Source organism: Anolis carolinensis, chromosome 3, assembly GCF_035594765.1.
Source record: "Anolis carolinensis isolate JA03-04 chromosome 3, rAnoCar3.1.pri, whole genome shotgun sequence".
Classification (NCBI taxonomy): Eukaryota; Metazoa; Chordata; class Lepidosauria; order Squamata; family Dactyloidae; genus Anolis; species Anolis carolinensis.
Window position 1 is genome coordinate 288,269,962 of NC_085843.1, and position 23,170 is coordinate 288,293,131.

The following is a 23,170-nucleotide window of genomic DNA, read 5'->3' on the forward strand; positions in this document are numbered from 1 at the left end:
GGAAGCCTCCCATAAGGATGGTAACACATCAAACAGGGCAATGTCCACTGGGCAACGTCTTTGCAGACTGCTGATTCTCTCACACCAGAAGCGACTTGCAGTTTCTCAAGTCGCTCCTGACACGAAAAACAAAACATCAAAATGGAGTGTTTGCCGTGGACGCTGCGGAAGAGGCTCCAGCTGCTCTCCACAAACCCGCGTGGTCTGGAAGGCTTGCCAGTGCTGCCCATGTTTTGGTTTTTATACCTCATTCATACACCTAAATATTCCCCGGGTGAGGCGGGGCCGCGAGTGGGAAAGGCCGAAGGAGGCCCTTTTCGCGGAGGTAGGCCGCAGGCAGCGGCTTCCGTTCAGCAGCCCCGGTTGCCAGGCAACGGCGCCCTGAGGGGCGGGGAGCGGAAGAGCTGTGGCGCCCCGCGATTGGGCCGCCGCCTCGGGCTTTCTCCCCAGCCATTGGCGCGCGGGCCTGCCATTCAAGCGCGGGGCGGGGCCTGCGCGCGGGAAGCCCTCCCCGCTGTAGCGCGCGTTCCTCCATTGGCCAGTCCGGGCGGAACTCAGGGAGTGGGCGGGGCCGGGTGGGGCGAGGCGCGCGGGGGCTGCCGGGAAGAGGAAGCAGGCAGCTAAGCCCCGCCCCTCGGCTTCTCCCGCTTCCTCGGCCCGGAAAAGCGGAAAGAGAGGAAGGAAGGAGCCGGGCGAGGGCGAGGATGCGCGGCGCCGTGGACTTCGAGGAGGGCCTCAGGGACTCCCCGCGGTTCAGGTGAGCCGTCCGCAAGAAGAAAGCTTTTTCGAGGGTTGTCTGGCCATGTCCCAGAAGCATTCTCTCCTGACGTTTCGCCTGCATCTGTGGCAGGCATCCTCAGAGGTCGTGAGGTCTGTTGGTAGCCAGGCAAGCGGGGTTGATATACAGTAGAGTCTCGCTTATCCAACATAAACAGGCTGGCAGAACGTTGGATAAGTGAATATCTTGGATAATAAGGAGAGATTAAGGAAAAGCCTATTAAACATCAAATTAGGTTATGATTTTACAAATTAAGCACCAAAACATCAGGTTATACAACAAATTTGACAGAAAAAGTAGTTCAATATGCAGTAATGCTATGTAGTAATTACTGTATTTACGAATTTAGCACCAAATTATCATGATGTATTGAAAACATTGACTACAAAAATGCATTGGATAATCCAGAACGTTGGATAAGCAAATGTTGGATAAGTGAGACACTACTGTATATCCCTATGGAATAATGTCCAAGGTGGGAGAAAGAAAGAACTCTTGTCTGCTTGAGGTAAGCGTGGATGTTGCCATTGACCACCTTGATTAATGTTGAATGGTCTGGCAGCTTCAAAGCCCGGCTGCTTCCTGCCTGGGGGAATCTTTGGTTGGGAGGTGCTACATCAGTGCTAATGAAGCTGGCCAATGACAACATTCACACTTGCCTCCAACAGACAAGAGTTCTTTTCTTCCACCCTGGACATCAGTCTACAGATACTGTCTATAAATCCGACTTGCCTCGTTTCCAACAGACCTCACCACCTCTGAGGATGCCTGCCATAGATGTGGGTGAAACGTCAGGAGAGAATGCTTCTGGGACATGGCCAGGCAGCCTGGAAAACTCACAGCAACCCAGTGATCTGACAACACAAAGCTTTTGCAGTTTAATAAAAAAAATTCCCATGTTTTTATGATACAGCCAATTAGGAAGTGTCATTTATAACCCAGGATCAAAAATCATGTTACATAGTGTAATATATTATAATACTATAATACAATTATAGTATAATTATATACAGTAGTCTCTCACTTATCCAAGCCTCTGGATTATCCAAATCATTTTTGTAGTCAATGTTTTCAATATATCGTGATATTTTGGTGCTAAATTTGTAAATGCAGTAATTACAATATAACATTGAACTACTTTTTCTGTCAAATTTGTTGTATGACATGATGTTTTGGTGCTTAATTTGTAAAATCATAACCTAATTTGATGTTTAATAGGCTTTTCCTTAATCCCTCCTTATTATCCAAGATAGTCGCTTATCCAAGCTTCTGCCGGCCCGTTTAGCTTGGATAAGTGAGACTCTACTGTAGTTATAATATAGTGATATAACACAACGTGCTGCAGGATGTCCCTCCCACAAGAACAACATTTTTGCAGTTTAATCCATTTTTCCCATGCTTTTAGAACCAGTTAGGAAATGTCATTTATAACCCAGGAATAAACATCATGTGACAGAGAGCAATTAGGGCCTTGAGGCCCCTCCCTCCTGGCAACAAACCAACCAAGCCCTCCTCCCCTTTCTCTTTGTTTTGGCGTTCCTTGGGGGGGGGCATCCCTCCCCATTGGTGCCCAGCACCCTCAGAAGCTGCCCGCCTGGCCTCTGGACTTTTGGAGGGGCCGGGTGCCAAGGGCGGGGCGCCTGAACCAATTGCTTAAATGTGACAAGCGGCTTCTGCCGCTGGAACTTGGGAGGATGTTGCCTTTTTGGCCGCCAGAGTGGAGGCAAGCGCCCTTCCTGCTTTGTGGTGAGCTTGGGTTTCCTAGATGAATCACTTGGTGCGTCTCAAGAGGGAAGCGACATGGAGGAAGATTGGCGTCTTTGGCGTGAGACCTGCAGTTCCTTGTGCCGCTTTCTGCAAGGAGAGCAGGCCCCGCTGCACACAATGGAGGGAACAGATGCAGGAGGTGGGGGGGGGGGGGCTGTGGCCCCTGATATTTGAAGGAAGGAAAGAAGGGAGAACTAGGCCCCCTGATTGACTGGACTGCAGGCCTCTAACCTTTACCCAATGCAAGAGACCTCTGGGTCTTGGTTCAGGTTTTTGGCCCTGGCCTTGTTTGGCCTGTTCCCTCCATAAAGGTCATCCTTCCTAAGCATGTCTTAGGTCAACTATCCACTAATTCTCAGGGCAAGTATACCATAGAACAGGCATGGGCAAACTCCGGCCCTCCCTCCAGGTGTTTTGGACTCCAACTCCCACAATTTTGGGAATTTACCATATATACTCGAAGATATAGCCGAGTTTTTCAGCCCTTTTTATCGTCTGAAAAAGCCTCCCCTGGCTTATAATCGGGTCAAGGTCAAGCTGGGCTGCAGAGCCTGGAGGCCGTTGCTTGCAATATATGATATATTTCTCTCCTCCCTTATCAACGTGTTTTATTTTCCAAAGCCTCCCTTGCTCTTAACCAAGGGAATGTTGTGAAAAGTCAGGAAGAAGAATATATATATATATATATATCCATTAACCTTATAAAAGCATTTTCCCCTGAAATATTTGGTAATCTCTGCTACAGAGATATAGGCATTTCCCCCTGCAAGCCTTTGCAATCCCTATGTACCTAAATATTTATATCTCTCTATATATTAATTTTATATATGAATTTCCCCTCATATGTTTGCAAGTCTTTGCAAATCCTATATACATATAGATATCTAGAGATTTCCCTATACCTGTATATATGTATCTATGTGTATACATTATTTTATATATGAATTTTTGCCTCACATATTTGCAAGTCTTTGCAAATCCTATGCAGATATAATTACCTATATAGAGAGAGATGTCTAGATAGATATATATGAATATAGATATATATAGGGCTTGGAAATGGTACAGGGGAAATGCACACACACACACACACACACACACACAGAGATTTCTAGATAGATGCAGGAGGAAAATGCACATATATAGACAGGATCAGAAACTGTGGTTATACATTCTGAGCATGGTCCTGGATTCCTTGTGACAGTCATCACAGCCCTTGCCTTGCCTTTTGCTGCTCTTAGTGAAAGTGGCTGTGGTGGAGGTGAATGTCACGAGTGCTTTGAGCTGTGGCCAGAATCGGTTGACGGCGTGCCCCTTTCCCCTCTAGATTCCACACAATTCTATTTCCTCTCCTTTTGTGAGTCTAAAATCATTGCTTCATAATAATGTTTCAATCCCTGATGGGCTGCCATGTAGAAGACGGGAGTGAACACAAACCAGGGGATTCAAACGGCAAGGAAAGAGATTCCACCTAAACGTCACTCCTGTAAGAGCTGTTTCATAGTGGCCTGTGAACCACGTCAGGAGGCCTTTGGGGACATTTAAATCTCGGTTGGATTGACATTAGATAAGGTTACATCATGATTAAATATTTGAAGGGATATCATATGGAAGACAAGGTTCTTTTCTGGTGCTTCAGAGATTAGGACACAGAGCAGTGGGTCCAACCTTGAGGAAACATTAGGAAGGACTTCCTGAGGGTAAGAGCTGTTCAACAGTGGAATGCTCTGCTTCAGGGGGTGATTGAGTCTCCTTTTTTTAAAGGGGATTTTTTTAAGCCTGAAAGGCTATCTGTCAGGAGTGCTTTGTTTGTATATTGTATTTGGATGGTAGGTTCCTCCCTGGCAGGGGTAGGTCTAGATAGCCCTTGAGGTTCCTTCCCACTCTGTGGTTCAGGGTTCGGCCAGTGTTCCAGGAGGGGAAATGCTTGCTGTGAGGCTGGAATGCAGAAGCGTTTGTGTTGTGGCATTTGACCGTGTTCCACGTTGCAGGGCTGCGCTTGAGGATGTGGAAGGAGATGTGACGGAACTAGAACTGAAATTGGACAAGGTGAGCAGATGCAACGGGTGGCTCTTCAAGGGGTGGGGGCTATCAGGGATGACGAGGCTGATTGGGGTGACACCATAGCCCTGGGTGTCCTCCCCTGTCCCTCCCCCCCCCCCCCCACACACACACATGCAGGGGTTTGCAGGCTCCATCCCAGTGAGGCCGTGGCCTTGGGGGTTTCAGGGGTGGCCAGCCCAAGGGTCAGCAGGAGGGAGGACCCGGCTGCAGACCCAGGGGTTCCGTGGCTGACCTGTGGCACTTGCTTTCTCTCTCCCTCCCTCCCTTTCTCAGTTAGTGAAGCTCTGCATCGCCATGATCGACACGGGGAAAGCCTTCTGCGCAGCCAACAAGCAGTTCACCCACGGCATCATGGACCTGGCCCAGTACTCCAAGAACGATGCCTTGGTGGAGGTGGGGCCAGGAAGGGGGGCCGGGGGGGGGGGCTTGGGAGGCGGGGGCCAGCTTCCCAAAACGGGGCCCCTGGCCAAGGTATGCTGGTCCCTCCCCTCAGAAACATGGGTGCAATTCAGGGCCTGCCTGCCTACTGGGTCCCCCAAACTGCCTCTGGGCCACATCACCCCCTCAAAAGCCTTGACCGTCCCCTGTCGGACTCTCCTTTGCAAAAGATCTCCAGTTCAAATCTGCTCTTGGAGGGGCATTTTTGCTCTTCCCCCCATGGCAGAAATTTCCCCCCCTTCCTCCTCCTCAAAAAGGGGAACCAAGTGGGGGCCTGGTCTCTTTGGGGATTCTTAGTGGGGTGTAAATATACCGTCCCTGGCCAGTTTATGACTGTCCCCCAGGCCCACAGAGCTGTTTCTCCAGCCTTTGCTTTTTCTGGCAAATGGTTCTGTGCTGCTTTGTGGCCTCTTTGTGGGGAGGGGTCCAAAGAAGAGGGTGATGCAGGGCGATCGGTGGCCCTTAGTGACCCTGCTGCCCGCCGTCCTCTCACTGCCTCTCCCTCCCTCCCTCCCTTCCAGGGCAGCCTGACCAAGTTCTCAGACACCCTTCAAGAGATGATCAATTACCACACGGTGAGTTTGGGGTCCGGCTTCACCTGGACTGCACTTTGTTTAATGTGAGGCAATGAGGGTTTTCTCTGTTTCTGGGACAGGCCTGCACCCAATGAAGTGGAACATCCCCACAAAACTGCTTTGCAGTTCCCTGGGGAATGCTTATATCTTTGTGTGTGTCAGAGAGAGAGAGAGAGATCTGCTTTTCTCTGGCTTCCTGGAACGTGGGACGTGGCTTGGCACGGCGTTCCTGTTGCCTTGGCTGCCCATCTGGAAACTGCAACGCTCCTTCCTCCCTCCCTCCCTCCCTCCCTTCCTTCCTTCGTTTGGGAGCCAGAGTTTGGGGCTTCTTGCTTTCTAGAAGGTTGCAAGCTCCTTAAAGACACCCCTCCCCCATTTCAGGCTTCCTCCTTGTGTCACCTCTTTCTCCCCCCCCCCCCCAAGGAGACCCCCTGAGAGGAGGTAATGTGGGTGGAGGGGGCAGACCCTTAAGTGAGAATGACTGAGAATTATAGCATCATAGAATAATAGAATAATAGAGAGAGGAGAGACCACGTGGGCCATTCGGTCCACCCCCCAGCCATGCAGGAAAAGCACAATCAAACCACCCCTGACAGATGGCCATCCAGCCTCTCTTTAAAAGCCTCCGAGAAGACGATGTGCTGTAAGACTGCCCATGAGGTCTCGCTCCTTCTGTTCAGGCAGCAGTGGGGAGTCCTGAGGGTTGTGGGGCTGACCTCCCAAGCACAATGCGCCTCTACTTCTGTACCATGGCAGTCATGCTGCCTCTTTCTAAACGGAGGATGAAGTTTTGGAGGAGTGTCAGGAGTCTTCATTTGCGTCCTGCCAGGGTGCTGGGGTGGGGCAGAAGGGCGGTGGCCCCTTTGAGCCAAAGAGGTGAGGGGGGGGGCTCTGGCTTGAACCAGACACTTTCCCCATTTCAGATCCTGCTGGACCAGACCCAGAGGTCCATTAGAGCCCAGCTGCAGATGTTCGTTAAAGAGTAAGTTGTGGGGTCTGCCTCCCTCTGCTGTATAGAGTGAACCAGAAGATGATCTGCGTAAAAGGCTGAGGAGAAGGTGTGGGGTGGGACCTGCCTCCTTTCCCAAAGACAGGCTCCTGGGGTCAGGATTCTTCTTCCCGTTGTCTTTTGGGGAGGGGAGAGGCTTTTGCAAGGTTTGCTGTGTCCTGTGACTCCTTTCCTGGGAGGGAGCAGTGGGGGGTTTGGCTGCAGTGGGAGGTTAGCGAGGTCTTGGAGCCCAGGGGTTGCCTTTGGCCCGTGTTCCGTGCGTTTGCACCTTTCGAGTGCCGTGTGAGCCACCCTGAGTCCCTCTGGGAGGTGGTGGTGGGATATAAATAAATATTATTTATTTATTTATATTCTGCTCAGCTAATTCAGGGGCAACTTATAACCATTCTCTTAACCGGTACCAGAAATAAACTTTGTGCCATGTTTCCTTTTGGGCCCAAGCGTTTTCTCCCTCTCCAACACGCCCCGCCCGAAAGGAAGGCCCTTGGGCCTGTGATAGAACGTTTCAGGCAGAAGTCCATTAGGAGAAGGAGGCTTCCCGGCTTAAGTGCTTTGGCGGGACCGCTCTGCAGTGGAGGGGAGGTGGACCAAAGGGGGTGACTTGTTTCCTTGGCGCTCCAGAGACATCAGGAAATTCAAAGAGGCCAAGAAGCAGTTTGAGAAGGTCAGCGAAGAGAAGGAGACCGCCTTGGCCAAGAACGCCCAGGCCCCACGGAACAAGCAGCACGAGGTGGAGGAGGCCACCCACATCCTGACCGCCACCCGCAAGTGCTTCCGCCACGTGGCCCTCGACTACGTCCTCCAGGTGAGCGTCCCAGGAGAGGGGCCGGTGGGTGGGCCGGGGGCCTGCTGCTGGGGGGCCATCCTCTCGCGACCCCAATCTGGCCTGCCCAGCCCCCTCCCCTCTCCAGGACACAGGACCTCAAGCAGGCCATTTCTTTCCCTCAGATTAATGTCCTTCAGTCAAAGAGGAGGTCGGAGATCCTGAAGTCGGTGAGTCTCTCTTGTGGAGGGGCTGGGGGGGGGGGCTTGGGCTCAGTAGGGTTTGGGTCAACTGAGGAACAGGATGGGGGCTCTACCCAAGAGGCGATGGCTGTGTGGAACCTGCCAGCAGAAGTCCCGTGGCCTTTGAGCCTTCCCCTCCCTGGCCATTGAAGAATGAGTTGCCCGGCTCTGGGCCCGAGGGACCTTGGCAGGGCCTGGCCTTTCCCTTCCTCAGCCTTGCTGCGCTGCCGCATGGGAGCCGCTTATTTATTTATTTACCATATTTATATGGTAGCCTGTGTGCCAGCTTCCTTCTCATCTTGTTGACTTTGCACCTCAGAGGGTTCCTTGCAGTCTCAGCATGCATCTTTGAGATTGGGGGCCAGGCCAGCCTACACTGCAGGGTTGTTGTGAGGAGAGAATGGGAGCAGGGGAAGCTTGTGCCTTTTTCTTCACCCTGGAGGTCAGGTCTGGTGCAAAAAGAGTCATTTGGATGTTCCTTTCAATGGCTTGCTGCCCTGGCTTCCTTTCTTCAGGGCTGGGAAGCCACAAATATCCTGGGAACCGTCTCTCCCCATCATTCCCAGCGTAGGCTTTTTGCTTCCAAAACAAGAAGTGATTCTTGGAGTGAGGCTGGTTATCGCTGCAGACACCCCTATGAGGGGTCTTCACAGATTCGCACTGCTGGAGGGGGGCTTCTGTCATGTTGGCAGGGATGGTGTGCTGTGTTGGTTGTGTGTTGTCAATAGGGGAGTGTGGGGGGGGGGGGCTACTGCTGGAGGCCCCTTTGTTCACTCCACCGTGTGGGCCTCTCTCCCCAGATGCTCTCCTTCATGTATGCCCACCTGGCCTTCTTCCATCAAGGCTACGACCTCTTCAGTGAACTCGGGCCCTACATGAAGGGTCTGGGGGCTCAGGTATGGAGCACCATGCATTTTGGGGGGGGGGGGATGCCAGAGGCAGAGAAAGGAGGGGCCCAAGGAGGGGACAGATTGGGGGAGCAGAGAGCATCTGACCATGGAGGGTCTCCCCATCTTTGCTGTTCACATCCCGATTAAACCATGGAACGTTGTTCCTGGGGAGGCTGGGGTTTCTCCCTGTCTGGCTATGTCCAGCCAGTCACGTTTCAGTTGAGAAGTAGCCTCTGCCGTCTTGGCCGTCCCTTGGGAGCCATTTCCAGGTGGTCCCAAGGAAAGAGGGCTCACGGGGGCCGGTTCAGGAAGCCTGTGTGCCTGGGGCCGGGTCAGTCCCCGCCAGAGGGCTGCAGGTCAGGCCAGTGCCCGTGTGGAAGGGGGAAGGGCCTCCTCCCAGGTGGTGCTCTGGCACAAAGAGGCCCCGTGCCCTTTCCCAGGAGCACTGCTCCCAGGCTGCTGTGGGTGATGAGAGGTGGCCGGCCAGCAGTCCGCCAGAGCAGCTCGGCCACAGTGAGTCAGCCTTTCCCTGCCGGCTCCTTTGCGATGCAGCCACACCGCTGCCTGCCTGCCTCTGGGCCATTCCTGGAAGGCAGAGTGGTGCCGAGACAGAGGCCGGCAATTGGGCACCTGCAGGCCTTGCTTGGCCCAGGCCTGTGAGGAAGGGGTGTGGGCAGCCCCTTCTCCCCCCCCCCCCCCCCAAGCAGAGCAGGCCCCTCTCCCCTTGCAGAGCCTTCTCCTGAGCAGGTCTTGTCTCCCCCGTTCAGCTGGAGCGCCTGGCTGTCGATGCTGCCAAGGAGAAGAAGGAGATGGAGCAGAAGCATTCCACCATTCAGCAGAAGGTACTGACTGGGAGGGCAGGAGGCCCAGTGCCCGCCTCTCGTGTGTGTGGTCCTTGCCTTGGCGTCAGGGCCAGGCAGGGCTGGCTGGGAATGCCCTCTGCCCTGGTCAGCAGCAGGGACACCTGGGCGCCCACCATTCCCGGGAGGGCAGACCCTTCTTCCGCCAGGCACAGAGTGGGGCAGTGGCCCTTGGGACGGAGAGGACAAGCAGGTCCCTGCTGAATGCCTGCAGGAGCAGTTCCTCCTGGGCTGCCGCCATGCGAACCTGCAGAGCCTTGGGCCGCCTGCCAAGTGCAGTCGCAGCAGCTGCTCCTCTGATGGCCGGGCAGCCAGCCAGCCAGCCATTCGCCTTGTATCCAGCTCTCCTGCCTCTGGTACAGAGTGGCCTGGTTTGCAATGGAATGGCTTCCTACATTCACTGCATTAACATCTAGATCTAACTCTTGGAGGAAAATGCCCCGGAAGTCAGTCTTCGGCAGCATTGCAGCCAGAGACATACAGTGTTGTCCAGTCCAGAATGTGTGTGTGTGGGGGGGGGGGGGGGGCTCGGTGGTGGCCTGTCCTCCACAGAGCAGCCTGAAAGCTGTCCCTTTCATACATTTCCCAACTCCTCCATGGCATCCTCCTTGAAGGGAGCCAGGGAGAAACGGGGATACTTTCCAGCCACCCATTTACTGTCCAGAGGCCAGGCCCTCCTCCATGGCTGCCCTGGGGCTTCCATGGCGCTCTGGCTGGCCTCGGGGTCCGGGAGAGGTGGGCTCGATGTGCCGGTCAGTGTGGCTCCCTTTGCCCCGGCTGTCCTCAAAGAGGCCTCCCTCCCTCCTTCCTTCCTTCCCTCGGCTGTTGCCAGGACTTCTCCAGCGATGAAGCCAAGCTGGAGTACAACGTGGACGTGGCCAGGGGCATCGTCATGGAGGGATACCTCTTCAAGCGCGCCAGCAATGCCTTCAAGACCTGGAACAGGTGAGGATGCTCCCCTCCCGCCCCAACACCCCCCTGAGGCTGCCATGGACTCAAAGGGGCGGCTGGGGGTTTCCCCTCCCACTTTGGGCTCAGACCCCCAGGCAGCCTCCCTGTTGCCAGGACCTGCAGGTGCCGCCCATTTGCCTCCCTGGCAAGATGCTCAAGGGGAGCCGTGGGGGTGTGCTTATGTCCGTGCTGCTGCTTTGACTGCTAACAAGAATGAATGCGGTGGGGGGGGGGCAAGGTGGGAGATGCTGCATTGAGAAGCCTCCATCAGAGTCCGTGGCTGTCCTGCCTTGATGGTGGGTGGCAGTGGGGGGCGGGGGGCGGTGTTGAATGGATGGAGGCCTCGCCAGCAATGTCACCTTCAGAGGAATCTCAGGGGTGTGTTCTGGGGACAGACAGGGAGGGGTGGGAACCAAGAACCAATGAGCATATTAGTGGCTTCCTCCCTGGTCACTGACCCTTAAGCCAGGGCATTTCAGCTGTTCAGAAAGGGAAGCAATATGGGCACAACCTGGGTGGGGATGGCGCTGCCTCTGTGTTTCCTGAGCCCTTGGTGGCACGGTCCACCATATCCACGCACAGCCTTGTCCTGTGAGCCTTCCTGGGAATTGCTCCTGAAGAGGGTTGCGCAGATGTCTCTTGCACACCTGCTGTGACCCCTCTGTGCCCCACATCCTGCTTCTTTGTCCTTCCGTGGCCCATTCTGGTTGTCCTTGAACCATCTTGGGGGGTGGGAGCCATGTGGGGCCGTGGGTGAGAGGACCCCCTTCTGCCCCCGGGCCCATTGAGCCTGGCCTTCCTCTGCTCTCTCCGTGTGCTGCCTCTCTGCTCTTGCTCCTTTCGCTTGGGTGCCTCTTCTTTATGGTTTGTTTCCTCCGTCTCCTCGCTCCCTCTTCCCTTCTAACCCTTCCCCGTTTTCTCCACGGCAGGAAAAAGCCCGATGGCATCAGGTACTGCTCCGCTTTGGCTCCTTCCCTCCCTCCCTCCCTCTTTCCTTCCTTTTGCACGCTCTTCTATGGGCAGGTGGGCAGGCAGGTGTCTGTTGACTATCCTTCTGCTTCCACTCCCCCTACAACAGACGCTGTGGGTCGCCCTGGGTGCTTCTGTCCCACTTGGGAACCGCTCTTCTGGGCACTCGGTGCTTCTCCTCTCTCAGGCCCATCAGCAGGGAGAGAGGGAGGGCTCACTGGAGAAGCTGCCATTATCTGGAAGGGTGCCGGGTGTCCTGCCTTCCTCTTCCACTGGAACCGGTCTGCCCCAGGACTGCTCAGTGGCCCTTGCCAGGGGCCCCCACATGCCAGGAGCCTCCAGGCTTTCCTGCTTCCTTCCTGGCCTTTCTGAGGGCGGCCTCTTGCACCTTGCCTGGCCACCCTTCCTCCCCCTCCTGCTCTTGCCCCCTCCCCTGCTTCAGCTGAGTGAAGAGCCGCGTTCCCTCTCATTGCTGGGCCCAGTTGGCTTTGATGCCAGGCGGGTGCCCGCGCCCTCTTGCCTCACACCCAGTGCAGCCGCAGCCTCTGCCTTGAGAGTGGGCCAGCCACTAACAGCGCCAGGCGTGTGCCTTTCTGCCGTGAAATGTGTGTTGTGTGTGGTCCTCACTGATAGTCTTTCTCAAAAGTAGCGGCCCGTAGGAATCCTTGGCGTCTATAGCAGAGCAGGCAAGCACTGACCCCAGAGCATCCGAGGGCTGAAAACTCCCTTTCCGAGGGGCTTCAGTGGGTTTTCTGTGTGGCATTTTGGAGGCACATGGGTGTGTTTGTGTGTTGGGGGGTGCCAGGATCTTGATGGCTGAATTCTCCCTCCTTGTTGGGAGCCAGGCTGAGGCATCTCTACTGCAAAATAGTGTGTGGCCCATGGGGCTGCCTGGGCGCTTCTCGCTCGAGACCTGCCCTGATCCTGGGCAGCCAGGGATCCACGGGGTGCTCCCACGCCCTCCCTCCCTCCCTCCCTCCCAGCCTTCTTCAGAGGCAGCCCACCTTCGCTGCATCTGGAGGCAAGAGCGCCAGCTCCACTTCCCTGGGTCAGGAATGGGGCCACCAAGGGGGTGATGGTCCACTCCCCACCCCAAGTGTGGCAGAGAACTTCCCTGGGGGAGCCTTGTGGGATTCCTCCTGATAGGAAGAGGCTCAACAGCAGCCGGGCCAGGAGAGCCCCCCAAGGGATCACGGATGGGCCCTTGCAGCCTGTGTGCCGACTGACCGCCTTGCCCCTCATTCCTTGTGTGCCCTTTTTGCTCCTTGTGCAGGCGCTGGTTCTCCATCCAGAACAACCAGCTGGTCTACCAGAAAAAGTTTAAGGTCAGTCCTGAGAAAGGCTCTTCTGCCAAGGGGAGGATGGGGCGGGGTGGGGGGGTTAAGGGCAGTGACCTTCTGGCGGCTGCATGGGACCCTCACGTAGAGGGTGGGCGAGAGGTAGAGCAAAGGACTGTGGGAGTGGGGCCCCCACTCTTGCAGCCCCGCGCCCACCCCACTGGCCTTCTCCCCCTCAGGACAACCCCACCGTGGTGGTGGAAGACCTGCGCCTCTGCACCGTCAAGCACTGCGAGGACATTGAGCGCCGCTTCTGCTTCGAGGTGGTCTCTCCCACCAAGTGAGGACCAAGCGGGCAGGAGGGGAGGGGTCTTTCTTCTGGCGGTGGCCCCATCCCTCTGGCCCCCAGTGCTGCCTTTCACACCCAAGGGGGAGTTTGGGGGGAGGGGTCTGCGGGGCTGCTTGTGGGGGGCTGTGTTGAGAGAGGGCCTGGTTTCCCCGTGGCACAGCAGCAGGCCACCCCCTCCCCTCCAGCCTGGAATGGAGAGTTGGCCCCTGATGGCCAGGACCTTGGCCCCAGGTGCTTTGGAGACCGGCCTGCGTTGTGGAGAGACGGAAGGAAACATGAGAGCGCTGTGAACGCTGGTGTTGGAAGGAGCTCCACGGTTCCTTTTGTTTTAAGCTGCATGGGAAAACAGAAACCCAATCTCTTGTTGAGTCTGTTCCCAAAGCGCTCTGGCTCCCTGCGCCCGGCCCCATCCTGCCCCACAGGACCCCCTCTCTCTCTCCCTTTGCAGGAGCTGCATCCTTCAGGCAGACTCGGAGAAGCTGCGCCAAGCCTGGATCAAGGCGGTGCAGACCAGCATCGCCACAGCTTACCGGGAGAAAGGGGACGAGGCCGAGGTGAGCGAGCGAGTGGGGGGCCGTCGCTGTCGGGCAGGCAGGGCTCTTCTAGCTCAGACAAGACTCCAGCCGGGGGGGGGGGGAGTGGGGCAAGAGTGGCCCCCCAAAGGCCCATGGTCTCTCTCGCCAGTTTGGCCTCCTTTGGTTTTTAGTGGCCTTTCATGAAGGCAGTGCCAGGTCAGTGGGGCAGAGAATGGCAGGCACAGAGCTCTTTACAGAGCAGGGTCTGCCTGGCCCCAGCTTCTTCACCTGTGGCATGGAGAGCCCTTGCTTAAACAAGCTGGGCGGAGCAAAGGCCTTTGAGAGAGGCCCCGGCAGGTGTGCTGGAGGCGGGGCTTGCCCACAAACACCTGCCGGCTGCCATTGACGGTGCTTCCCTCCTTCTTCCGGAAGGCGGAGAGGAAGCCGGCCCCTTCTGCGGGGAACCCCGAGTCCGGCGGGGGCGCAGAGTCCAAGGAGAAGCTGCTGAAAGGGGAGAGCTCCCTCCAGAGGGTCCAGAGCATTGCGGGCAATGCGTTCTGCTGCGACTGCGGCCTGGCGGACCCACGGTGGGCCAGCATCAACCTGGGCATCACCCTCTGCATCGAGTGCTCCGGCATCCACAGGTGGGCGGCTGGCTGGCGGGCGGGCGGTCCGTTGAGGGAGGGGGGCCTGGCTGGCACCTTATTGCCCAAGGCCTCCCCCACACCTCCCTCCCTCCCTCTCACAAACCCCTCTCCTCCTCATCTCCCACCAGGAGCCTGGGTGTTCATTTCTCCAAAGTCAGGTCCCTGACGCTGGATTCGTGGGAGCCGGAGCTCCTCAAGGTAGGACAAGGGGACCGGGGGGGGGGGGGACCAGTCTGTCAGGGTGGGTTTTAAAAAATCATCAGCTCCGCACCACCCTGATTTATTGGTGATCCAGGCCTCTCACCAACACATCCTCAGTCAGACTACTTGCCCGTCCGGATAAGCAGCACCGACAAATGACACCACAGTCGTTAATCGGCTGAATGCAGCGGTTCTTAGAGTTTATTCTATATACACATTATTTACAAGTTGCAAAGTCCATTGCTCATAGGAGACATGCTCTCTCCTTGCCGATCAGCGAAGCTCACACACTGCCGATAACAGCACATTCCACAGCAGAAAAACGAATGCCCTCTCAGACCGGAAGTCATGACCTATTGGCTCTTGCAGGCTATCACTCAAAACTGGCCTGCTTTTAACACTTAAGTTGATGGAAAACATGTCCGGTACACACAGTTGCAAACCTTCAACAGTAAAAACACTTGATTCATCATTTCACTCTTACACCTAAAAATACACCAACACAGTCATAGTCACACTGGGGCAGGTGGGGGGCAGGTCCCCCTTGTTGCCTGAGGCTGCCTTTGCACCCACCGGTTGCTGCCTTTGCCAGCAGGGATGGGGGAGTCCTGCCCCCGGTCCCCTGAGCCCTTTGCCACTTTCTGTCGGGAGGGCTTGGGGGGTGTGCTTCATTCCTAACAGAAAGGGGGTGGGCTGGATAGCCCTTGGGGGCCCCTTCCAACTCAAGGGTTCTGTGGTTCTCTCCCTTGCAGCTGATGTGCGAACTGGGGAACGAGGTCATAAACAGGATCTACGAAGTGAACCTCGAGGGAGCAGCAGCCAAGAAGCCTCTGCCGGGAAGCGACAGGTAATGGCTCCCTTTTCTGTGCCAATCCACCCACTCACCGCACTCATGCACGCTTCTTCCCTGGCCCTTTCCTTGGCGCCATTTCTGTTGCGGTTCCTAGACGGCCTGAGGGCTCCGCATGATGGCAGAGCGCCGGCTGCCCCACCCCTCACCCCCCCCCCCCCCCGGCAGTGATGGCTGGTCCTGTGGCAGCTTTGGCTCAACGGAGAGAACTTTCTTGGCTAACGGAGTTTGGAATGTTTCACGAAGGTCCAGCTTCTGCCTCTGATGCTTTGCCAAGATATTTGTTTCAGTATTTACTTGGGCATCACAGAGGTGAAAGGAGCCCCGCTGCATGTGCGTCCACAGCAACCTCAGAACATTCATTTTAATGGAGATTTAAATCAGGAAGGGCCTGAGCCCCTCTTCTTCACACACACCCACCCTCCTCCTCCTCTTCCTCCTCCTCCTCCCATGCATTGCACAGGGCAGCAGGGGCTTCTCAGCAGAGGCCCCAGTGGCTCCATGGTGGTCCACGCCTTAGTTACATCCAGACTGGACTACTGTTATGCAATCTATGTGGGGCTGCCTTTGAAGACGGCTCAGAAATTGCAGTTATTCCAAAGGTTGGTAGCCAGATGACTAAGTGGGGCGAGCTTTAGGGAGCCTACCATGCCCCTCTTAAAGCAGTTCCACTGGCTTCTGGCAAGTTTCCCGGTGCAGGTGGTTACCTATAAAGTCTTATATGCTTCGGTTTAAAAACATGGCTCTTCCGACAGGCCTTTGGGCTGGTGTAATCTGGCCAGCCCGGTGACCCGATGGTGCCCCTCCGCACTTCGTTATTGCTGATAATTAGCTTATTTGCAGGAATTTTTTAAATAATTCTTACATTTTTATTGGGATTTTACACCCAGTGTTGCTTTTATGCTTACGTTATAGATTGTGTATTTGTACTTGTATATTGTGTGTTGTGGTTCAGGTGCAGCAGCAGAGTGCTCCTGTGAGCTGGCCCAGCTTCCCCCGGGGAGATACATGGAAGCGGGCAGGGGACAAAGAAAGACTTACTATTATTATTATTATTATTATTATTATTATTATTATTATTATTATTATTTCCTCTCTCCGTGTCCAGGCAGGAGAAGGAGGAGTACATCCGGGCCAAGTACGTGGCCAAGAGGTTTGTGGCCAGGAGCCCAGCTGTCTTTGCCGGACCAGGAAGGGGGCCTCCCGCGCGGCCCCGGCAGGAGGAGCCCCAGCGGCAGAGCCCCCCCTCGGAGAAGCCCCTGCCTGGCCCTGGGAAGCCGGAGGAGAAGGAGGGGGAGGCGCTCCTGAAAGGTAGCCCCCCTCCCCCCACATGCTTTGGAGAGAAAGAGCCCCACCCGCTGCCTTCTCTCTCTTTCCCTTTCTGCCCCCCCCTCTCTCTCTCTCTCTCTCTCTCTCTCTCTTTTGAGATGCCTGCTCTGAGGAAGGGCACCTGAGGAGCCTGTGGGTGTTTCCAGAGAAGGGGAAGAGGCAGCGGCCACCCACTCTGGCCAAGGCTCTGGACGGACATTCCCAGGGCAACGGGGAGACGGGGCTCCTTGGCTGGGCTGCTCAGTGGGGGCCATTGGGGGTGGTGGTGCATGAGTCACTCTGGATGCTCTGCCGCCTACTAACCAGCTGGTTTCCTTCCCATTTTCCTCCTCCTCCTCGTCTTCACTGCCTCCTTCCTTCCTTCCTTCCCTCCCTCCTTGGGCCTCCTGCGCTGCGCTTTGCTAATTGCATGTCCCAGCGGCTGGCTTGAGTAGCGACCAGGCCAGGCGGGAGTCTCTCTTCTGCCCCGATGAGCTAGACTCGCTCTTCTCCTACTTTGATGCCTCCTCAAAGATGCGCAGCAGTAAGTACCGCTCTCGGGGCGCCTGCTCCTCCTCACCGCCTGCCCACTGCTGCTGCTCCGGCCGTCTCTGTGTCCTCCGACCACCAGCTCCAACGCTTTGGCCGCTGATCTGTCCATCCGTCCATCCGTCCGTCCATCAGAGAAGGAGCAGTTGGGACTCCGCTCGGCTTAGGTTGCTTGCAGCTGGCCCTTTTGGCGAGGATGCAGGGATGTGGGGAGGTGCCTGAGCGAGGCAGACCCACCCGGGGAGCTTTGCTTGGTGTCCATTGCCTGCCTGCTTGTCTCTGCCTGCCTCTCTGCCTGTCTTTGAGTCGGTTGGGTGCAAAGGCCACCTCAGCCCCCCAGTCTCCTCAGGGCTCCTCTTTCTTGAAACAGTGCAAAGCACCGAGAGCGGGTTCCAGCCCAGTGTGGACGACAGCAGGGGGCACCCAGCCGCAGCCCTGCCTGCAGACGCCTTGCATGAGCCAGGTAGGGAGGAAGGAAGGAAGGGAGAAAGGAAGGGTCTGTGTTCGATTCCTGGCCTGTCTCAGGGATCATTTGAGGGCTGAGGAGGGTTGTCTTCTGCAAACCAGAGGATTCCAGTGACAAGAGATCCCACCTAACCATAAAAGGAGAATCTCTTGGTGCGAAGAGCAGTGTGAGAGGGATGTGGGCACCTGGGTGGGTGGAGGGGTGGGAACAGATGACCTGCATGGCCCCTCCAATGCTTAAGAGCTTATGAATCAGGGATTGTAGTCTGGCCCTTGGGGGGGGGGGTGTGGGGGGGGGGAGCTTCTGCCCAGAGAACAGGACTGTGAGGGACCTTCTTGTCATTAATATCTTTAAACATAGGTTCTTTTTATTGCAGTTTCAGTGTGAGAGAGGGTATAACAGGACAACTTTTACAGAACAACTTTTAGACATACAGGCATACAGACTCTGTAAAACTACGTTGGATTCACAAATGACCTACAGTTACATTGGCTAACAAACAAGCCAAGGGAAATTACATTTTTATTCAGCATCCACACACATATACATGCATTTATTCTCATGTACACATCACCATTTTTCCCTTCTTCCTCCATGAAGAACACCTACATTTGGGGCAGACCCTGCTTTCCCTGCAGCCTGCCAACACAGCTCCAAAACTTCAAGAACTTCTAAAACGCCAAAACACATCCTTTTCCTAAGAACAGTGTCAAGGATCAGATCCCTGTTTTCCATTCAGAGAACCTGACTCCCTGCAACACGTATCATGACTCCAAAATCACACTCCTTCCTCTTCCCTTGAGAAAAGGAGGCAAGTGGCCAGACTGTGTCCCATTGCACATCTGTCACTCCCAAGGTAAATCCATCTCCTTCCTTCCCAAGAAGCAGAAAGGCGGGTGAACGGCATTGCTGTCTATCACTTTTTGGATTGTAATAAGGTCTCTTATGTAGCAGTATTTCCTGCTGTTGCTGTCCCAAAGTTGTAAACGAATGATAGACGTCTTCCATCCTGAAACATTCTGGCTCCATCTCGGTTTCCAGGCAGATGTTGACTCTTCTGGATTAGCGTTAGCAAACGCAAGGCTTGTGTTGACTTCCTTCTTAATGTTGTAAACATTTCCTTAACTTAAAAGAGCCATTGGCTTTGACTAATGTAAAGACATTGTTTTCCCCCAGAAGTTCAGGTCAGCAAATGTTGCAGATGTAAACACTTCTCTTATCACAGTCAGCAGTTCAGCAACTTTTAATTACAATTTCAGACTGGGGTCCTCAGTCTTTTAGAATGGAGTCTCCAAAATATCAGCTCTCATTCATTCGTCTTTCATACAATCCCATTCAAATCATATATCATATTTTTCATCATGATGTTCTTGCTCTTTGCTTCCAGGGGGGCTGCGCCCTGAAGCCCCCGCCCCTGCTGCCCCCAGCCCTGTGGCCGGTGCCGCCTCCTCCTCCTCCTCCTCCTCCTCCTCCTCCTCCCTGGACGCGGAGCGGTTCCTGGCGGGGCAGGAGCTCTACCGGGCCTCCTACGAGAAGAGCCTGCCCCGCATGGCAGAGGCCCTGGCCCACGGCGCAGGCGTCAACTGGGTCAATGCGGAGGAGAACCAGGCCACGCCTCTGATCCAGGCCGTCCGCGGGGTGAGCGCCCACCTGCCTGCCCTTCCGTGGGCAGCGCAGGCCGAGGGGGCGGAAGGGCCTCTCTCTCTCTCCCTCTCCCTGGGGCTCTGCTCTGAAGCCCTCCCCCCGCTGACCCCCTCCCTCTCCTCTGCAGGGCTCCTTGGTCACGTGCGAATTCCTGCTCCAGAACGGGGCCAACGTCAATCTCAGGGACGCCCACGGCAGGGGCCCCCTGCACCACGCCACGGTCCTAGGGCACACCGGGTGAGTGAGCAAGTGAGCAGCCTTGGGTTCCCCCCTTGGGCCCTTTTCACCAGCAGGGAAGGGTCTCTCCGCCGGACTCGGCCCCTTCCTTGTGTTGGGAATCCAGCGGAAAGGACGGGCAGCCCTCCCCCTCCGCGTGTGCCTCGCCTTCCCTTGCGTGTCCACTGCCGGGTTGGATCCCTTGCGGCCTCTTCTCCTTCCCTCTGCCCCCTTTGCTCGGGACCCCTTGCCATGTGTGGCCCTTCCCTGAACAGGCAGGTCTGCTTGTTCCTGAAGCGGGGCGCCAACCAACACGCCACGGACGAAGACGGGAAAGACCCCCTGAGCGTCGCCATAGAAGCCGCCAATGCGGACATTGTCACCCTGTGAGCGTCCTGCCTCGGCCTCCTGTGGGCGGCATTCTGGGTTTGGGGTGGCTCTTGGGACCCTCGTGCCCGCACAGCCCAGCCCCCACCCATCCTGCTCCTGGGCTCAAGAGAGAAGTGCCAGCCGCCCAAGAAGGGAGTGGCTGTTCTGGGCCATGTGTACAGCCCCTGCCAACAAGCCCCCTTCCTCACCCCCCCCTGTACCCCAGTGCTGTTCCTTCCTCCCTCCCATGAATAGCACAGGACTGGCTCCAGGCCTCTCCGAGGGAGGGGCTCCTACGGTGGGCTGTGCGGTCCTGAAGGGAGGGGCCCATGGGATCCAGGGAGGGAGGTCGAGAAGGGGCTTCTGAGTGTTGTGCTCTCTTTGTGGGCTGTCTCTGCCCCCCCCCCCCCTTGACACTGCTCTTCTCCCCGCAGGCTGCGCTTGGCCAGGATGAACGAAGAGATGCGGGAGTCGGAAGGGCTCTACGGCCAGCCAGGTCAGGCCCCCAACAGCCACACCGAGATGCAGTACCGGACTTGCATCCAGGAGTTCATTAGCCTGCAGCTCGAACAGGCTTAGCTCTGTGGCTCCAGTTGGGGGGTGGGAGTCGGGCAGTGATGGCAGTGCCTGTGCCTAGTGCCCAGGATGAAGGGGGGGGGGGCTCCCCTGACCTTTATCTCCCCCCCCCCAGCAATTGGCTCCCTCTGGAGCAAGGGGCCAACCCCTCCCAGGTCCCAGGCGTCATGTCCCTTTGACACAGTGCTGCCTCGGGGGTCCCGGCCTTTAAGGGCCCGAAAGATCAGCCTGCTGGCCTCCCAGCCTGGGCCCAGATCCCTTTGGCTTGCCCAGGGAGAGGGAGGGGTCTTCAGAGCACCCACTGTCCTGGCAGCAGAGCCTGGGAGCGTTTCAGAGGACTGCAGGGGTGGGAGGCCACCTTCAGATGCCCAAAGGTCTCTCTCTGTTCCCTCTGGGGTCCTGGGTCTGCCCCTGGCAAGCTCTGGCTGGCCTCCATTTGTGGGGGGGGGGGGGGGCTGGAACCCTTTCAGGCCACTCTTGGCCTCCTTTGCCCTGAGGGTCACCCAGAGGTTTGGGTCTCCTGAGGTGGGATGTGCTCTTTTGGGGAGGGCCCCGGGGGCCTTGTGTTGCTGAAGCGGCATCTGGCACACTCCCCTCTTTCCCTTCCTCCTGGTCTTCCTCCTCCTCCAGAGCAGCACCCCTTATTCTGCGTGGAAAGAGACTGGGTGGGATGGGACCTCAGAGACCTCTTTGAATGTTTCAGGAGGAGGAAGCTTGAATGTAGTGTGGAACCAAAAGCACTTTAGTTTTCTTACTGCTGCTGCTATTATTATTATTATTATTATTTTATTATTATCATCCTTATTTTGGCCAGGGTTTTCTCCTTCTATCTTGAGTTGCCAAAAAACTGCACCCAAAGACAAGGGCCTTGCCTCAAAGCTCCCTTTGCACAGGGCTTGATAGGGACCCCCCATTGCACCCAGAGACCCCCAGCAGGGCCGGGCTCCTTTCCCTCCTCCAATACCTCAGTTCTGCTGCTCAGGAGACCCCCCCCCCCCCCTTAGCCTCCGCTTGGTCCTGCCTTGCTGGGCCCTACAAGGGACTTTGGGGCCCTTTCCTTGGGAGGGGGGCTGCCAGGTGCCGCTTCCTCTTCCTTTTGAGCTCTGCTGCCTTTCCTTTCTTCTAACTCTGGGCTTTCCTGTCTGGCTGCCTGGCTGCCTGTGAGGGACTCGCCTCAGGTAGAGTCTGGCTTCCTTTCTCTTTCAGTTGCCTTTTTGGTGTGTGTGTGCGCGCGTGCCTTTTCTGGATGAAAGAGCCCCCCCGGAAAGACAGGCCTGGGTTTGCTCTTGCTGGGATTGAGAAGTGTGTGCATGCCGAATGGGGGAGGGGGACACTGTGTGTGTCGGGAGGTAGAGGAAGGGGCTGGGGAACGAAGGGGCTCCTGTGGCCCCCTCTGGCTTTCTGCCCACTTGCTTTGAGACTGACCCAGGGATTGGGGATTGGGGGAATGCAGTGCCCATGATGCAGAGGCCCCAGAGCGGACCCTGGTGCGGCCCTATAAAGGCCAGGCCTGTAGAAGGAGGGGGGGGGTTTCTGACCCCCTTTCCCTCCCTCCCTCCCCTGATGCCCCCCCTCTTGCTCCTCTATCCGCAGGGGATGAAACCTACCAGGACATCTTCCGGGACTTTTCGCAAATGGCTTCCAATAACCCAGAGAAGCTGAAGCGCTTCCATCCTCCGGAGACACAGAAGCCGTGAAGGGCCCTTGGGGCCGGATGGGGGGGGCCCTCCCCTCCCCCCCTCCCCCCCTCCCCCCCTCCCTCTGTGCCCCCTCCTCCCCGTGTACGGAGCTCCCCGCCCCTCCCCCTTTTTATACATAAACGCTGCTTTCATTAGACGTCTTGCCCTCTCTTTGCCCCTTTCAGGGGATGGGGGGGGGGGCTGTGTGTTGTGTTGGGAGGGGTCTTGGGTACGGGGAGGGCGGAGCATGAATTTGGAAGAGTTCTGGTTCTCCTCCTGCCAGGATTGCAACCTTTTTGAAAAGTATTTTTGAGCATGATGCTCAGCTCGAAGTGACTACCACAAGCATCACTTGGGCAAAAAAGAGAGACCTAGAGGCCGGGAATTGGGGGGGGGGGGGCTCCAAGGGGCCTGCTCTCCCGCCCACCCCCTTCTGCCAGGCAGGAAGGTGCACAAACCAAACACCCCCAAGAGAGGCCCACCCAGCTTCTGTTGAGAAACCTCCAGAGAAGAAGGCTCCTCTGTTTCCTGGGGAGGGTTCCAGGAGAGGGGGACCGTGACTCCTCTTAATGCAGCCCAGAATCGCATTGGCCTTTTGAGCTGCTGCCTCACACCCTTGGCTCATGTTCAGTCATACATATTCGTATTGTGAAGCCATGGCTGTATTACTTTCCTCCATCCAGGCACTAAGTGCCTATGGATGCAGCCCTAGAATCGCATTGGCCTCTTTCGCTGCTGCATCACCCTTTGGTTCCCTTTCCTCAGCCTCCCAGGCCCCTCCCCTTCCCAGGGCCTGATGCCTGAGCTCAGGGAGGGCAGGGCAAGGGAGGTGCCAGGGGGCCTTGAGAAAAGGGCTCTGCCGCCAAGGAAGAGGAGAAAAGTGGTCTTGCCAGACATCAAGGGAACCACTGACCACAGGGGGAAGCTGAAGAAGCACAACCTACAAACAGTCTACAGATTCACCAAGAAAATCCAGCAGATGCTCAGTTCAGCTGTGGACAAGTCTACAGAGGGAACACCAAACGCAGCAATGCCCAAACACGAGTCAAGATACGGGAATGGCAGGCACTGCAGACTCACTCAACCAGAGAAGCCAGCCATGGCAAAGCACTTGAGGAACGAACCTGGACACAGCATATTATCTGAAAACACAGAAATGGTGGACCACCCTCACAACCACCGTGTCAGGCGACACAGAGAAACCACTGAAATCCACAA

The 23,170-nt window shown here is 56.2% G+C and overlaps 1 protein-coding gene across 4 annotated transcripts; it reads left to right on the top strand.

The window, feature by feature from the left end:
* Window positions 1-590: 590 nt before the first annotated feature.
* acap2 (ArfGAP with coiled-coil, ankyrin repeat and PH domains 2) lies at window positions 591-22,109 on the top strand. Of its 4 annotated transcripts, none has more exons than XR_010005039.1 (25): window positions 591-757; window positions 4,537-4,594; window positions 4,883-5,002; window positions 5,569-5,622; window positions 6,546-6,604; window positions 7,253-7,436; window positions 7,580-7,624; window positions 8,437-8,532; window positions 9,294-9,368; window positions 10,219-10,331; window positions 11,267-11,287; window positions 12,580-12,631; window positions 12,823-12,923; window positions 13,381-13,486; window positions 13,880-14,091; window positions 14,223-14,292; window positions 15,048-15,142; window positions 16,254-16,456; window positions 16,893-16,997; window positions 17,373-17,465; window positions 18,856-19,106; window positions 19,240-19,349; window positions 19,604-19,714; window positions 20,132-21,451; window positions 21,867-22,109. XR_010005039.1 is itself a non-coding variant. In XM_062977554.1 (25 exons), exons 1-25 carry the CDS (start codon window positions 705-707, stop codon window positions 21,968-21,970), a joined length of 2,553 nt encoding a protein of 850 aa, XP_062833624.1. In that variant the 5' UTR covers window positions 591-704; the 3' UTR covers window positions 21,971-22,109. The 4 variants fall into 4 exon arrangements, 3 of the variants coding, with proteins under 3 accessions (XP_062833624.1, XP_062833626.1, XP_062833625.1); XM_062977554.1 differs by having other exon boundaries at window positions 20,132-20,193; XM_062977556.1 differs by lacking the exon at window positions 16,893-16,997 and having other exon boundaries at window positions 20,132-20,193.
* The last annotated feature ends 1,061 nt before the right edge of the window (window positions 22,110-23,170 follow it).

Excerpts from the sequence above, each read along its gene's own strand:
- acap2 (XM_062977554.1), top strand. The coding sequence starts at position 705 with ATGCGCGGCGCCGTGGACTTCGAGGAGGGCCTCAGGGACTCCCCGCGG. Across the intron at positions 10,332-11,266 it reads GCCTTCAAGACCTGGAACAG|GAAAAAGCCCGATGGCATCA; the intron begins GTGAGGATGCTC and ends TCTCCACGGCAG. Across the intron at positions 19,715-20,131 it reads AATGCGGACATTGTCACCCT|GCTGCGCTTGGCCAGGATGA; the intron begins GTGAGCGTCCTG and ends TTCTCCCCGCAG.